Raw genomic sequence first — 15310 nt, 5'->3', positions numbered from 1 at the left:
CCGGGACGTCCGCGGTCCTCTTCTATCGCGGCCACTGCCACCCGAGCGACCCGGACCTGGGCCACAACTACGAGGGGCCCTGCCCGAACGTGCTGTCCAACTTCGCGACGACGTCCGTCGCTTTGGATGTTGTGATTTTATTTTTTTGCGCGAACATCGTCCTGACGACGCCGCTGATCCTCCTCGCGCCGCGCGCGATCCTCGAGCCGCCGCTCGTCGACTGGGCCCGGGCCCGGGGCCTGCCGGCGCGGCCGGTCAGGGTCGCCTATCGCTTCGCGACCGTGGCGCTCGTGCTGGCCGTCGCGCTCGGCGTGCCCGACTTCTCCGACATGGTCGACCTCGTCGGCGGCGTCTGCAATTCGCTCATGGGCTTCGTCATCCCGCCCCTCCTGCACCTCAAGGTGTCGGAGAAGCCGTCGGCGACGTCCAAGGTCGCCCACGTCGCCATCTCCGTGTTCGGGGTCGTCGCCATGGTCTACACGACGTACACGACCGCGGCGAAGCTCGCGCGCTCCTAAACGTGCGCGTTTACCCGCGCCGCGACGACGACGGGCGTCGCGCAGACGGGGCACGTCGGCTTCGTCGCGAGCCAGGCCGCGAGGCACGCGGCGTGGAACGCGTGGGGGCATGCGGGCAGCGTCCGGACGCCGTCGCCCGCGGCGAAGTCCTCGAGGCAGACCATGCACCGCGCGTCGTCGCCGCCCGTCGCGGCCCGGCGCGCGATGTCCGCGGCGTCGAGGGTGCCGAGCGTCGTCGCGCGCAGGCAGTCGTCGACGCCGGGCTTCGTGTCGACGTCGCCGATGCGCGCCTGGAGTTCCAAGATCTCCTCGTAGTCCATGCGCTCCATGAAGTCGTCGTCGACGGCGTCGCCGACGGCGCCGCGGACCGCGGCCTCGAGGTGGCCCCGGTGCACGACGCCCCGCGACGCCATGCGCATGGCGACGAGGGCCGTGCCGTCCGCGAGGCCGAGGTCCGCGAGGCGCGAGTGTTCGAGCGTCGCCTCGAACACTCGTCGCGGCTGCGCGCGGAGCAGGACGAGGCCGTCCGCGGCCTCGCCCGCGGCCTCGGCGACGCGGAGCCGCAGCTCGCCGAGCGTCGCGTCGCCGCCGACGGCGAGCGTCGCCGACGAGCCCGCGGGCAGGCGCACGCGGAAGCGCAGCCGCGCGCCCGCGGCGGCCGGCGGCGGCGGCGGCGGCGGCGGCGGCGCGGGGGCGGATTGAGGTCGGGGCGGCGGGACCGCCGCGCGGGTTGGTGCTGGGACCGCCGGGACACTGTCGGAAGTTGATGGGGCCGCTGGCACCGCGTCGGAGCGCGCCGCGGCGCGTCGGAGCGTCGCCTCCACGCGCGCGCGGTCCGCGGCCGCGTCGCCGCGGGGCGCGTCGCCGCGGCGGTCCGCGGCGTCCTCGGCCCAGCGGCGCCGCTCCGCCGCGCGCTGGGCGGCGAGGGACGCGTCGCGCACGCGCCGCGCCTCGGCCTGCTGCCGCAGCGTCTCCTGGTCGGCGCCGCCGCGCGTCGCCGCGGCCGGCGCGGCGGCGGCCGGCGCGGGTCGCGGCGCGGGCGCGGCGCCCGCGGCCCGGAGCGCCTCCAGGGCGCGCAGCTGTGGCAGCGGGTCGGCGGTGGCTGGGAGGAGTAGGGTGCGGTCCGCCTGGAGCGAAAAACCGCAGAGCGCGAGGAGCTCGAGGGCGCCGGCGTGGCGCACGACCTTGGCTTGGATGGCGGCGTTGTCCATGCGCAGCACGCGGAACTTCGGGTCGTCGCTCGTCGTGATTTTACTGAGGATCTTGTAGAGCGTTGTCCGGCACTCGTGCGGAAGTTGTTGGACGAGCTGAGACTCGGCCATGGCGCCTCAGACGCGGGGTCCCGCGCTTGTGGAGACGGGGCCGACGACGCCTCAGACGCAGGCCCCGTCGCTGCGAATGGTCTTGCGCCAAAGGTGAACCCTCCTTGAGGCCTCTCCCGCGACGCTGCTGGTCTCCGCTTTTTCAAAGCGTCGTGCTCCGTTTTCTTTGTACGCGCGCTGCGAACGACGCCCGTACGCCCTCCCGCAGCACGCGCATCACCCGCCGCCGAAATGGCCGAAACGTCGCCGCGCAAGAAGGCGAAGACCGGCGCCAAAGCGGCGCCTCTGGACCTGAGCGGCCCGCCGCTGTCCTGGACCGCGACGCTGAACAACGGCGTGGCGATGCCCGTCGTCGGCTTCGGGACCTACAAGCTCAAGGAGGGCGAGGCCGGGTCCGCGATCAAGCACGCGCTCGCCGCGGGCTACCGGCTGCTCGACACGGCGCACGTCTACTGCGGCGGCAAGATGGAGCCCATCGTCGGCAAGGCCAAGACCGAGGACGTCTTCCTCATCACGAAGCAGTGGCGCGGCTTCCACGGCCACGCGGAGACGACGAAGTGCCTCAACCAGTCGCTGTCGCGGCTCAAGGTCGACAAGGTCGACCTGCTCCTCATGCACTGGCCCGGGCCGGGCTACAGCGCCATGGGCCGGTCGAAGGAGCGCATCGCCAAGGAGGGCATCGAGTGCTACTTCAAGAAGGGCCACGAGGACATCGCGGCCGTGCGCCTCGAGACGTGGCGCGCGATGGAGGACGCGTACCTCGCGGGCAAGTGCGGCGCCATCGGCGTGTCGAACTTCAGCGCGGACCACCTGCGCAAGTTGTTGGAGTGGGAGGGCCTGCGCGTCAAGCCCGCGGTGTTGCAGAACGAGCTCCACCCCTACCTCCAGCAGAAGGACGTCGTGGAGCTCTGCGCGGAGCACGCGATCCTCGTGCAGGCCTACGCGTCGCTGGGCGGCCAGGACTCGGCGGCGAAGCACTGGGCGGAACTCGACCGGCCGCCCCTGCTCGAGCACCCGGCCGCGGCCGCCGCGGCGAAGGCGCACGGCGCGACGCCCGCCGCGGTCCTCCTCCGCTGGGCCGTGCAGAAGGGCTACGCTGTCATCCCCAAGTCGCGCGACAAGGGCCGCATCCGCGCGAACACCGAGCTGGGCTTCGTCCTCGACGACGCCGAGATGGCCGCGCTCGACGCGCTCGACCTCGGCGGCATGAAGGGCCGCCTCTGCTGGCGCAAGGACGAGCTCCGCATGATGGAGTTCCCCTGAGGGAGGCCGCAAGTAAGATCGATCGCCGCTCGGTGTTTTTCTCTCCGTGTATGCGCGGGCGCGGCGGTTCGCGGCGGCGGCGCGCGCGGCAACGTCGAGACGTTGACGTCGCTTGAACGTCTATTGAACCGCGGCGTGACGCAGCGTATGAGCATGAGCTGGTTCGCCGCTCGCACCATGGCCTGTGCCATGCTCGCAGCCGTGGGCCGCTCGTTCTCGCTGGCGCCGAAGGGTCGCCTCGCGCGGCCGCTCTGCGCGGCGACGATGGACGTGGGCGTCGAGGCGCCGCCGCGCCTGAAGATCAAGAGCATCGTCGAGGCCGAGGCGCCGGAGTCGCTCGTCGGCACGAGGACGGTGATCAAGGGCTGGGCTAGGACCGTGCGCGCGCAGAAGGCCCTGGGCTTCCTCGAGGTCAACGACGGGTCGAGCTTCGGCGGCCTCCAGTGCGTCTTCGAGGGCGAGGCCGCGCTGAAGGAGCTCAAGGCCGTGTCGACGGGCTGCGCGGTCGCCGTCGAGGGCGAGATCGTCACATCCGGCGGCAAGCAGGCCATCGAGCTCAAGGCCGAAACCCTCGAGGTCGTCGGCGGCTGCGAGGAGGGCTACCCGCTCCAGAAGAAGCGCCACTCGCTCGAGTTCTTGCGATCGATCGCGCACCTCCGGCCGCGGACGAACACGCTCGCGGCGGCGGCGCGCCTGCGGTCGTGCCTCGCCCAGGCGACCCACCGCTTCTTCGAGCAAGAGGGGTTCGCCTACGTGCACAGCCCCATCATCACCGCGTCGGACTGCGAAGGCGCGGGCGAAATGTTCCGCGTGACGTCGCTCTCGGGCGACGCGCTCGCCAAGGCGGCGACGAAAGAGAACGGCTTCGAGGACGACTTCTTCGCGCGGTCCGCCTTCCTCACGGTGAGCGGCCAGCTCAGCGCGGAGACCTACGCGTGCGCGATGGGCGACGTCTACACGTTCGGCCCGACGTTCCGCGCGGAGAACAGCCAGACGTCGCGGCACCTCGCCGAGTTCTGGATGATCGAGCCCGAGATGGCCTTTGCGACGATCACGGAGGCCATGGACAACGCCGAGGCGCTGCTCAAGTCCACGATCGCCGCGGCGCTCGACAAGTGCGGCGCGGACCTCAAGTTCTGCGACCAGTTCTACGGCGACAAGGAGCTGCTGGACCGCCTCACGTCCATCGCCACGGGCGCGCCCTTCGTGCGCCTCAAGTACGCCGACGCCGTCGACGTGCTCCGGGCGGAGATCGCCAAGGACCCGTCGAAGTGGCAGTTCCCGGACGTCGAGTTCGGCACGGACCTGGCGACGGAGCACGAGCGCTGGCTCGCGGAGACGCACTGCGGCGGCAACTGCGTCTTCGTCTACGACTACCCGCGGACCATCAAGTCCTTCTACATGCGCGACAACGACGACGGCGAAACCGTCGCGGCCTTCGACCTCCTCGCGCCGGGCGTCGGCGAGCTCGTCGGCGGCTCGCAGCGCGAGGAGCGCACGGACAAGCTCGAGGCGAAGATGGTCGAGTTCGGCCTCGACCCGGAGGACTACTGGTGGTACCTCGACCTCCGCAAGTACGGCTCCGTGCCCCACGCGGGCTACGGCCTCGGCTTCGACCGCCTCGTCTGCTACGTCTCCGCCATCGAGAACATCCGCGACTCGATCCCCTACCCCCGCTACCCGGGCAGCGCGACGTTCTAGGCGCGGGCGTAATCGTGCGGTCGTCGCGCGGCGCCGCGCGAGCGTCAACATGGGTGACGGTGCCGCGCCGAGCACGAGTCGAGCCGGAGCAATGGCTTCCAGGATTTGCTACAACCTAGCTTTGTTCGCGGCGACGGCGGCCGCGTTGAGCCCGCTGCAGATTTCGCAGACGTCGCGTCCGTTGCAGCAGCCGCAGTCATCGCGCCGCAACCTCCTCGCCGGCGCCGGCGGCCTCGCGGCCTTCGCCGTCGTCGAGACCGCGTCGGCCGCGGAGACGACGGCAGCGCAGAAGGAGGAGATCGCCAAGGCCCTCGAGAAGGCGGTGTCGGAGACCGCCGCCGCGGCCGCCGCGGGCGCGGAGGTCACCTCGAAGTTCCTCGAGGACCCGGCGACGCAGAAGGCGCTCAAGGAGGCGGGCGAGACGGCGGCGAAGGTCACGGCCGACGCGGGCGCCGCCGCGGGCGAGGCGGCCTGGGCGCTGGCCAAGGGCATCAAGGACGGCAGCGTGCAGCAGTCCGCGGCGAACACGGCCGACGTGCTGTCGCTGCCGGCGCGCATCGCCGCCGTCGCGGCGACCGACGGCGGCGACCTCGGCAAGGCCATCGACGAGTGGTCGAAGCTCCCCGGCGTCAAGGAGCTGAGCGCGACGTCGGGCAAGACGGCGGCGGAGCTGAGCGCCGCCGCGCTGTCGTCGGCGAACGCGGCGCTCGACGACGTCAAGAAGCGCGCCCAGTCCGGCGAGCTCGCCGAGGACGCGAAGAACGTCGGCAAGGTCGCGGGCGACGTCTCCAAGACCCTAGGCCTCGACAGCGCGTCGGGCAAGGTCGCCAAGGCCGTCGGCGACGCCACCGTCGACGTCCTCGCGTCCGTCGTCGACGGCGACGCGAAGCGGCTCGACTCCGCGGGCGCGACGGTCGCGGGCGCGTTCGAGCTCGCGACGAGGGAGGCGCCCGTCGTCTCCGGCTTCGTCGCCGGCGTCGCGTTGTCCTGGCTGCTGGGCCTCGGCAAGGACGCGCAGATCGAGGCCCAGTCGCGCGAGATCGCGAGGCTCAAGAAGACCATCGACGACGTCACGGGCCTCAAGAAGCTCGTCGGCCTCGAGAAGGCGTAACTTCGCTGTGTACTAGACGTTGAAGCTCACGCGGCGGCCGTGCGTCGGTCGAGGGAGAGAGGCGTCGGAGACGCGCGCGGGCCCGAGGAGCGCGTGCGTCGGTCGAAGCGGCGACGCGTCGGAGACGCGGGGCGGTGTCCGAAGCAGGCGGAGCCCGCGTAGGATGTCCGCGACGCCCGCGTCGTCGATGGCGGCGCCCCGGCGCCGCGCGAGCTCGTGGAGCGCGTCCTCGGCCGTGCCGCGGATGAGGAGCTGGTCGACGCGGACCGGCCCCGTCGCGCCGATGCGCCGGGCCCGCGACACGACCTGGAGCTCGTAGGCCGGGTCCCACAACGTCGACAGCAGGAAGATGTGCGTCGCGAAGGGCAGGTTCAGCCCGTGGCGGCCGTCGTGGTGGAGCAGCAGCACGCGGACGTCGCCCTCGGGCAGGCGGCGCACCGCGTCCTTCGCGCCGCGCTTGCGCGCGCGGCCGCAGCGGCCGACGTTCGCGACGACGAACGTCTCGCCGTGCACCGCGACGGCCTCGCCGGGGGCGTAGACCCGGCCCAGGAAGTGGCCCCGGACCTGCTCCTCCCAGACGTCGCGCAGGCCCCCGGCGTCGTCCTCGAGCGACAGCTTCCGGCGCGAGCACTGGCGGCCGCGGTCCTCGTTGGAGAAGCCGCAGGCCGGGCAGGTCCAGCACGAGATCTCGCCGTCGGCGAACTTGCGGAGCTCGTCGGACCGGTACTTGCCCCAGTGCTGGCAGACGGCGTCCGGGCCGAAGCGATGGACGAGCGAGTGGCCGACGAGGTCGAGGATCTGGCGGCTCTCGGCGAAGAGGATCGCGCGCACGGGCCGCGAATCGTCGCCGCCGCGGCGCGCCCGCCGCGCCGCCGCCGCCGCCTCGAGCACGCGCGCGACGTGCGACGCCTTGGAGTGGGCCGCGAGCGAGTCGACGGCGGCGGCGTCGTCCTCGCGCGCGTCGGCGGCGACGACGGCCGCCGCGCCGCGGCTCCGCTTGCGGCGGTAGTAGGCCGCCGCGCGGTCCGCGGACGCGCCCTCGAGGAGCGCGTCGTGCCACTTGAGCTCGACGCCCGGCTGCAGCCAGGCGAAGAACTCCTGGGGGCTTCGCGTCTGCCGCGTCCATCGCTCGTGCCGCTTCGTGCAGCGCACGTTCTCGCCGCCCTTGAGCCAGCCGTGCCAGTGGTGGCACGTCGCCACGTATTTTCGCTCCGCGGGCGACCACGACACCTCGACCTCGTGCTTGTCCGCGTCGTCGGACTCGAAGTAGTCCACGGCCGGGAACGGTTCGCCGCACGCGCCGCAGCCGACGTCGCGCGCGCCCACGCACTCCGGGCACAAAACACAACAGCACGGCGCGACCAGCAGGTAGGATAAGCGAATCCCGCAGACCGCGCAGGCCCGTTCGCTGCGCGCCGTCGCGAAGAAGGCGCAGGCGTCGTCGACCTTGGCCGCGTCCGCGCCCGGGACCTTGCGCAGGAGCCGCCGGAGCTCCTCGAGGACGCCCGCGTGGGGCTGCTTGACCATCTCGCCGCCGCCCGCGCAGCACAGCAAGATATTCTCGAGGGCCTCGCGCGCCTGCTTGCGGTTGCCCGCGTGGAGCAGCGACACGGCGTCGCCGTCGCTCATGTTCTCCCGGTCGTCGACGTGCATCGACGTCAGCAGCAGGTTCGCCTTGACGAAGGACACGTAGGCGTTCAGCGACCGCGCCTCGGCGTCCGACGCGTCCAGCCGCGTCGTCGTCCGCAGGGGCGCGGGGAGCCGCAGGTCCGCCGTCGCGTGGCGGACCATCGCGGACGCGCACGTGGCCGCGAGCGCCGCCGCGGCGGCCGCGTCGGGCCCGCGGACGAGCGGGTCGACGACGGCGCGCCGCCAGTCCGCGTCCGTCGGCCGGGACGCCCAGGGGCCCTCGCCGGCGGCGCGCAGGAGCCGGCCGTGCTGGCGGAGCGCGAGCTCGCCCGACGCCGCCGTCGTCGGCGTGCCCGTCATGATCCACCGCCGCTCGATGCGGAGTTTCGCCAGCATCAGGTGCAGGTTCGTCGCGGCGCCGCTGCCCGCGTGCTGCCCCTCGTCGACGACGCAGCGGAGCCAGGCCGTCGCGAGGAGCGGCGACGCGTAGACGCCGTCCGACGTCCGCTTCGAGAACCGCGAGTCGCGGACGGCCCGGAACTCGCTCGAGAGCCGCTGCTCCGACGTGAGGAGGACGTCGGGCGCGAATCCGGGCCGCCACCAAGGCAGGCTCGCCGCGAGCCGGCCCGTCGACTCGAGGGGCGTGTCGAAGGCGACGCGGCCGAGCACGGGGTGGTCCAGGACCGCGCCGACGCCGGACGCGGGCCCCGCGACGTGGCGCAGGATCTCGGCCTTCCAGTGGTCCAACACCGCCACCGGCGATACGATGAGCGTGCCGCCGCCGTCGACGCACGCGACCTCGCCCGCCGCGCGGCACGCCGACCGGCGCCGGCCCCGTGCCTCCGCGGCCCCGGGCCGCGCGCGGAGCCGCGCGGTGCGCAGGAGCGCGGCGAGGAGCGTGAGCGTCTTGCCCATGCCGGGCTCGTCGCAGAGCAGGCCGCCGCGGCCGAGGCGGCCGCCGCGCTCCTTGCGCAGCATGTAGCACAGGCCGTTCCGCTGGTGCGCGAAGAGCGACAGTGAAGGACGCAAGCCCGGCACGACGCCGCGCGTCGCGACGTAGGTCCGGCGGCACGCCGCGCCGAGCGCGCAGAGCGCCGGCGCCGCGACGTGGTGTGCGATGAGGCCCCAGGCCGCCTCGGAGACGGCGGCGGTGGCGGTGGTGGTCGCCGCGGGGCGCGCTTCGAGGCGCGGCCAGTCGCGCTCCCGCCAGCGCCGGCCGCGCTGCAGGGCCGCCGCGTAGGCCGCCGCGGCGTGCGTCGCCGCGCCGGCGTCGGCTGAAGGAGCGTGCATCTCGACCGCAACGCTGTCCGCGCCGGCGTTGGCCGACGCGAGCGCTGCTGTCGAAACGCTCTCCGAGCGCTCCATGCGCTCCCTCAACGCTGGCTGCTTGAAGCTCAACCTCAGGTCTAAATTCAGTGAAGCGATCAACGTACATCTAGACACGCCCATAGGAAATTAATTAATAAAGATCAATCATCGAATTCCGGCCGGCGGAGCCAGAGTCATTAGTCCTCCATAGAGGCTGTGCGTCGACCGCGCGCGCGGGCGCGGTGTCGCGGAGGTCCGCGGGCTGAAATCACGGCCAAAATTGGGTTATGCTCGTATCAAAGCAAGCTTGATGATACTCACGCGTTGATTGCACGTTTGCGAAGACTTTTTGCGCGCGGTCGCTGGTTCGGGTCAAGAAATCGCAATATTTAACTTCAACAAAAGTGCTGAAGTTCAACAAAAATGTTGACTTTTAAATCCAGGCTATCAGAATCTGAGTTTTGATCGCTTCACTGTCTAAATTACGCCGCCTTGACCTCCTCGTCGTCGTCGGGCCAGGGGTCGAGGGGCGACCGGTAGCGCCCGCAGTTGTCCATCTCGACGCCGGCGTCGTCGTCGTCCGTGACGTCGACGGTGCGGTACCGCGTGTCGGAGCCGCAGCGGACCGCGGAGCGGCGCGCCCGGCGGAGCGCGTCGCAGCGGACGCCGACGGTCGCGGCGACGGCCCCGGCGACGAGGACGACGATGGCCGTCTGCCACTTCCAGAGGCTCGAGGCCCCGGCGCCGGCCGGGTCCGGCGCCGCGGCGGGCGCCGCGCCGCCGTCGCACGCGGGCCCCGAGAAGCCGCGGTCGCAGTCGCAGCGCGCGCCCCAGGCGGCGTCCCAGACGCAGTCGCCGTGGCCGCCGCAGACGGCGCCGGAGGCCGCCCGCGCGCAGGCCAGCGGGCAGCCGTGGACGGACCGCAGGGCCACGGAGAACGCGCACGCCTCGCGCGTCGTCGCGTAGGCCGCGGGGGACGGGCTCGTCGCCGCCTCGTCGCAGAGGACGTCGAGCCGGAACGCCGCCGGCGCGCCCGTCGCCCCGCAGACGTCGCCGCCGGCGTAGTCGAGCGCGACGCCGCGCGTCGGCCGCGCCGCGTCGAGCGGCGACGCCGCGAACGTGTCGTCGCGCGACGCGGACCCGCTGAGCCGCGCGCAGCGCTCGTGAGCGCCGTCGACGTCGTCGTCGAAGACGGCGAAGGCCGCCGCCGGCGACGTCGACGCGGCGCCGTCGGCGCCCGTCGTGTTCACGCACGCGCGCGGCGTCGCGGCGTTCGCGCAGACGTTGAAGATTATCTTTGCGGCGCTGGACCCGTTGGCCTCGTAGTCGACGCTGCCCGTGCGGATGCGCAGCGCGCTCAGGTCGAAGGACGCGCTCAAGCCGCCGACCTCGTAGTCGAGGGCGCAGGACGACGGCGCGTCGCCGAGGCCGTCCTCGCACTGGTCCCAGTCGTGCGTGCACCGCCCCGACGACCCGCAGTAGAAGAACCCCGCCGACGCGCAGCAGCCGTTGGCGTCGCGCACGCAGTCGCTCGGCCCGACCCAGGACCCGCGGGCGATTCCCGCGAGGGCCGTGACGCCGAGGCGCTTCATAGCTCTTGTTTTGCCGCAGGCGATGTTGAATGTGATGTTGCCGCGCATATATATCCCTGACGGCGCCACAAAGTTTCGGACCGCGCCCATTACATCACACAACTCTCTCAAGCCTTTAAAAGTGACATCGTGGGCTTCTGGCCGGCGACATGGAGCTCTCGGACCGGGTGTTCCTGTCCCTGATCACCGGCGACCTGCGCGAGCTCGCGCCCGAGTTCAAGCGCAGCAACTCCAATGGGCGCGTCGGGCTGCGTCCCCACCTTCTTTTGGCAACACATGGATCATCGCCTCCATCTCGTAGGCAACTGCGCGCGCTCTGCGACGCGACGTCGAACCTGCGCGTCAAGTCGAACTGCCGGCGGAGCGAGAGCGCGGCCCATCGCGTGCTCCTCCTCGACAGCCTCTGCCGCGAGGTCCACGGCTGGCTCGCCGCTCCCGCGAGCGACGACGCCGCGGGCAGCGGGCCCGCGTGGGCCGCCGCGACGCGGGCGGGCCACCGCACGGGCCGCACGCTCATGGCCGTCTGCGGTACCTGGCGCCGGTCCGTCGTCGCGAGCCCGGCGTTCTTCGGGCGGCTGCTCGCGCCGGCGCGGGCCCGGCTCCCGGCCGTCTGCGAGCGCCACGGCGCGGCGACGACCTGGCTCACGGTCGACGGCGCCGTTAAGGCGGAGGCGGCGGACGCCAACCCCCTCAGCGTCGACATGGCCGGCGGCGCCGTCGAGGACCCCCTCGCGCCGGAGGACACGGCGGCGCTCTGGGCCGCGCTGCCGCTGCTGCCCAAGCTCGAGCGCCTCGAGGTCACGCGGACCCACTTCGGCCCGGGGACGCCCACGCCCTGCGCCGCCCTCGCCGCGCCGCTGAACCTGCGGACGCTCTGCCTCTACCGCGTCGCGGGCCTGACGGCGGACGTGCTGTCGGAGCTCGTCGCCGCGTGCCCTTTATTGGAAACGCTCGAGATGCACCACGCCTGCCCCTGGCGCAAGCTCCACGCGCGGGCCCTCGAGCAGCGGGGCGGCGGGCCCGAGGACCCGGGCGCCGTCGTCGCGCGCGTCCTGGACGCGGACGACGGCGACGACTCGCTCGCCGCGTGGGTGGCGGGCGCGTCCATGGCGACGTCGTCCGTGCGCACGCTGCGCCTCGGCGACGGCGTCGATGACAGCGCCCTGCGCTGGGTCGCCAACTTCGAGGGGTCGGCCCTCGCCTGCCTCAACGTCATGCACTCGTACGCGTGCGACGACCTTCCCGCGTCGCTGCGCGCGGCGCTCGACGGGCCCCGGCTCCTCGCCCTATCCATCCACGTCGACGGCCGGAGCCAGTCCGCCGACGCCGTCGCACACGTCATCGCCGCGTCGGCGAGCGCCGCGTCGCTGCGCATCCTCTACCTCGCGGACCACGTGTCGCGCGTCGGCGGCGCCGACGCGCCGACGGACACGCTCACGGACGCGGGGCTCTGCGCGCTCGCGGCGGGCTGCGCGAAGCTCTCGCGCCTCGTCGTCGACGACGCCGGCGCCATCACCGTCAAGGGCGCCGTCGCCCTCCTCGAGCACCTCGAGCTCTCGCAGCTCGGCCTGAGACGGTGCTTCTCCGCCAAGTTCGGCGGCGCCAAGCTCCTCTACGACCTCGCGGACCACCGCGGCGTCGACCTCCTCTGGGAGCCCAAGGCGCTCCAGGCCAAGGCCCACACCGCGTGAGCCGCCCGCGCCTCACCCCGACGGCGAAGGCGCGCGCCCGCGGGCCGCTCTCCACTCTGTTTTGTCCGTTGTACCCCGATATCCTCCCAACCCCGTCGCCCCGTGTGCGTGTGCAACCGGATTAACATTGTGTCGTTTTGACATATCCCGCCGGCGGGATATGTTAGTTTCTATGGTGTGCTGCCGGGCTTCGGCTGATCGGCTGGCGGACCTCGGGGCCCGCCTCCGCGGGAAGCTTATCCTTCCGTTTCGGCGACCCCCGGCCACGAATGGGAGTTGAGGTTTGCTCTATCGACGAAATTCCCCATTCGAGAGCCCCTGAGGGGAACGTCTCTTCGATCTGGGGCTGCCATGGAGTCGTCGCTCCTGAACCCGCCGGACGACTGCGGGACGCGCCTGAGGAGCTGGTGGACCTATGTCAAGTCCACGGGCGTCGTCACGCTGGCCTTCTGCGGCATGGTCGTCATCCAGGTCCTCATCCTGCTCTTCAAGGAGGCGTCGCAGAGCGACGACGGCTACGGCTACAACCCGGCGAGCGCCATCGCCATGGCCGAGTTCGGCAAGCTGTGCATCTCCGGCACCATGTGGGTCATGACGCGCGAGTCGACGCCCCTGCTGCCCGACGTGCCGAAGGAGCTGCCCTACGCGACGATCGGCCTCGCGCTGCTCTACGCCGTGAACAACCAGATCACCTTCGTCGTGCTGACGATGACGAACGCGGGCACGCTGGCCCTGTTCAAGGCGACGACGCCGACGCTCGTCGCCATGCTCCTCTGGATCCTCTACGGCGAGAAGATCAACAAGCTCCAGTGGGCGGCGACGCTCGTGCAGTTCGCGGGGCTCGTGCTCGTGGCCGACGGCATGAGCGACGGGAGCGACGACGGCGGCGACTCGTCGAGCGTGCACGCGCTCCTGGCCACGACGACGTGCCTGACGGGGCTGTGCAGCGTGTGGAACTCGAAGGCGCTCAAGTGCCTCGACGTGCCCATGCCCGTGCTCAACATCTTCCTCTACACGGGCGGCGTCGTCTTCAACTTCATGATCTACGCCCTGCGGCTCGCCTTCAGCGACCAGGACGACTTCTTCGCGGGCTACGCGGACAACCGCTTCGCCATTTTGGTCGTGCTCTCGAACTCGGTCGTCGGCCTCGCGATCTCGACGCTCTACAAGTACGGCGACGCGATCATCTCCCGCTACGCGTCGGCCGTGTCCGCCGCCGTGCTCCTCATCATCGACGCCTACCTCCTCGGCGACGCCGTGACGAAGTACACGTACATCGGCGCGTTCGTCGTCCTCGTCGCGGCGGCCATCTACCTCGACATCGCGATCAACATGCCCGCGGCGCCCTGGCCCTTCGACTTCCCCGGCGCCTACGCCGTCGCGCGCACGATGTCGTCCGACGACTTCAGCCAGCGGTTCAAGTCCATCTCGTCGAGCGACGACCTCCTCGCGATCATCAAGGAGAACGAGGACAAGCTCAGCCGGCCGGCCCTGCCCCGGCGCCACAAGGCGGGCGACGACGGCAAGCCCGCCTCCGGCGCCTACCTGCCCTTCGGCGCGGCCATGGCCAACGCGCTCTCCTACGTCGCCGGCGTCTGCGTCGTCGCGCTCGTCGCGTGCAAGGTCGCGGGCCACCGCACGCTCATCCTTAACTTCTAGCTTCTCCGGGACAGCCGAATTGTCGTGTTACTCCGAGGGGACGCGGGGGGCGGCGCGGGGGGACGGGACGGGGGGGCGGCGCGCCGCTCGAGGCGGCGGGCGGCCCGATTTCCGCTCGATTTCCGTGACGGTCGTTTTTTTCTTGGCGGCCTACTTCTTGCCGAGCGTCCGCTTGACGATGGAGATGACGTCGACCTTCTCGAAGCGCTCGCGGACGTTGCGGTCGAACTTGGGGGGGTTGACCTTCATGAAGCGCCACGCGACGGCCATGGACGAGCCCGTGAGCGCCATCCAGACGACGGACACGGCCGACGGCACGCGGCAGGCGAAGTCGCCGAAGTGGAGCTTGGCCAGGAGGAACCCAAAGGCCGACGACTTCATGGACGTCTCGATGGCCATGGTCCGGCTCGTCGTCTCGCCGAAGCCCAGGAGCCGCGAGAGCCAGTAGCCGACGACGCCGCCGACGAGGTGGATGAGCATGACGGGCACCTGGAGCGACAGGCCCGCGTCGAGGATGGGCTCGGCGACCTGGCCCACGGCCGCGGCCACGAGCAGGCACGTCGACACGACGCCGACGACGGGCGTCGCCGGCTTGATCGCGCTCACGAGCTTCGGCGCCTTCGCGTTGAGCGTCATGCCGAGCACGATGGGCGCCAGGACGACCTGGAGCGTGGAGACGACGATGCCCCGGGCGTCGACGGGCACGACCGTCCCCAGGAACGCCTTGCAGAGGAAGGGCGTCATGAAGATCGCGCCGATCGTCGTCGCCGTCGTCATGAGCACGGACAGCGCGACGTTGCCCTTGGCGATGAAGGTGCACAGGTTCGACGCCTGGCCGCCGTTGATGCTCCCGACGAGGACCATGCCCGCGACCATGGCCGGGTCCAGGCCCCAGAGCTTGCCCAGCCCCAAGCCGAGCACGGGCATCATGCCGTAGCAGAGCGCGAAGTTGAGGAGCACCGCGTTGGGCCGCGTCGCCACGCGCGCGAAGTCCTTGGGCGACAGCGTGATGCCCATGGACAGCATGAGCACGGCGAGGCCCGCCGTGAAGTACTGCGTCGTCAGCCACGCGAACGCCGCCGGGTCCGCGAGCGCCCACCCCGTGAAGAGCACGGTCCACACGGGGAAGAGGTTCGTCAAAGCGCTCGACACCTTCGTGTAGGTCTCGAAGAGCGTCGCTTTCGGCGCGTCGGCCTCGGCGGGGATGGACGCGGCGAGGGCCCGGGACCGCTGGGCGCGGCGCAGGGGGGTGGCCAGCATGGTCGGGCGCGCCGCGGCGACGCGCTGCAGCGACGGCGCACCGAGGCGCACCGACGGCGTCACGAAGGCATGGCTCCCGGCGGAAAGCGCGACGACGAGGGCTGCGGACCGCATGGCCGGCGGGCTTTTTCGTACTGCGACGAGGCGCGGAGGCTGTTTTTAGCCGACAGCAACTCGCTGCTGAGTCGCCGACTTCAATCCGAGCAGCATCATTGCCGCCTCCTGGTCCGGGACGTCCTCCCGCGTTGCAAAATCG

The 15310-nt window shown here is 71.6% G+C and overlaps 4 protein-coding genes across 4 annotated transcripts; 2 read left to right on the top strand and 2 right to left on the bottom strand.

The window, feature by feature from the left end:
* Positions 1 to 2071: 2071 nt before the first annotated feature.
* On the top strand, positions 2072 to 3103 carry AURANDRAFT_23843 (hypothetical protein; the record flags this gene model as incomplete). The annotated part of the gene is made up of 1 exon (XM_009037541.1): positions 2072 to 3103. One exon carries the CDS (start codon positions 2072 to 2074, stop codon positions 3101 to 3103), a length of 1032 nt encoding a protein of 343 aa, XP_009035789.1.
* Positions 3104 to 3261: 158 nt separating this feature from the next.
* Positions 3262 to 8910, top strand: AURANDRAFT_71352 (hypothetical protein; the record flags this gene model as incomplete). The annotated part of the gene is made up of 3 exons (XM_009037542.1): positions 3262 to 4797; positions 4907 to 5911; positions 8532 to 8910. 3 exons carry the CDS (start codon positions 3281 to 3283, stop codon positions 8602 to 8604), a joined length of 2595 nt encoding a protein of 864 aa, XP_009035790.1.
* A 408-nt stretch (positions 8911 to 9318) lies between these two features.
* AURANDRAFT_71351 (expressed protein) lies at positions 9319 to 11159 on the bottom strand (the record flags this gene model as incomplete). Its single annotated transcript, XM_009037354.1, has 1 exon — positions 9319 to 11159. One exon carries the CDS (start codon positions 10532 to 10534, stop codon positions 9335 to 9337), a length of 1200 nt encoding a protein of 399 aa, XP_009035602.1.
* A 2785-nt stretch (positions 11160 to 13944) lies between these two features.
* Positions 13945 to 15054, bottom strand: AURANDRAFT_23934 (hypothetical protein; the record flags this gene model as incomplete). The annotated part of the gene is made up of 1 exon (XM_009037353.1): positions 13945 to 15054. The coding sequence occupies one exon, from the start codon at positions 15052 to 15054 to the stop codon at positions 13945 to 13947; it is 1110 nt and encodes a 369-aa protein (XP_009035601.1).
* Positions 15055 to 15310: the final 256 nt, after the last annotated feature.

Source organism: Aureococcus anophagefferens (assembly GCF_000186865.1).
Source record: "Aureococcus anophagefferens unplaced genomic scaffold AURANscaffold_6, whole genome shotgun sequence".
NCBI classification, from domain to species: Eukaryota; class Pelagophyceae; order Pelagomonadales; family Pelagomonadaceae; genus Aureococcus; species Aureococcus anophagefferens.
Note: the sequence above shows the minus strand (reverse complement) of the source record. Positions and strands in the feature narration are given on the sequence as shown.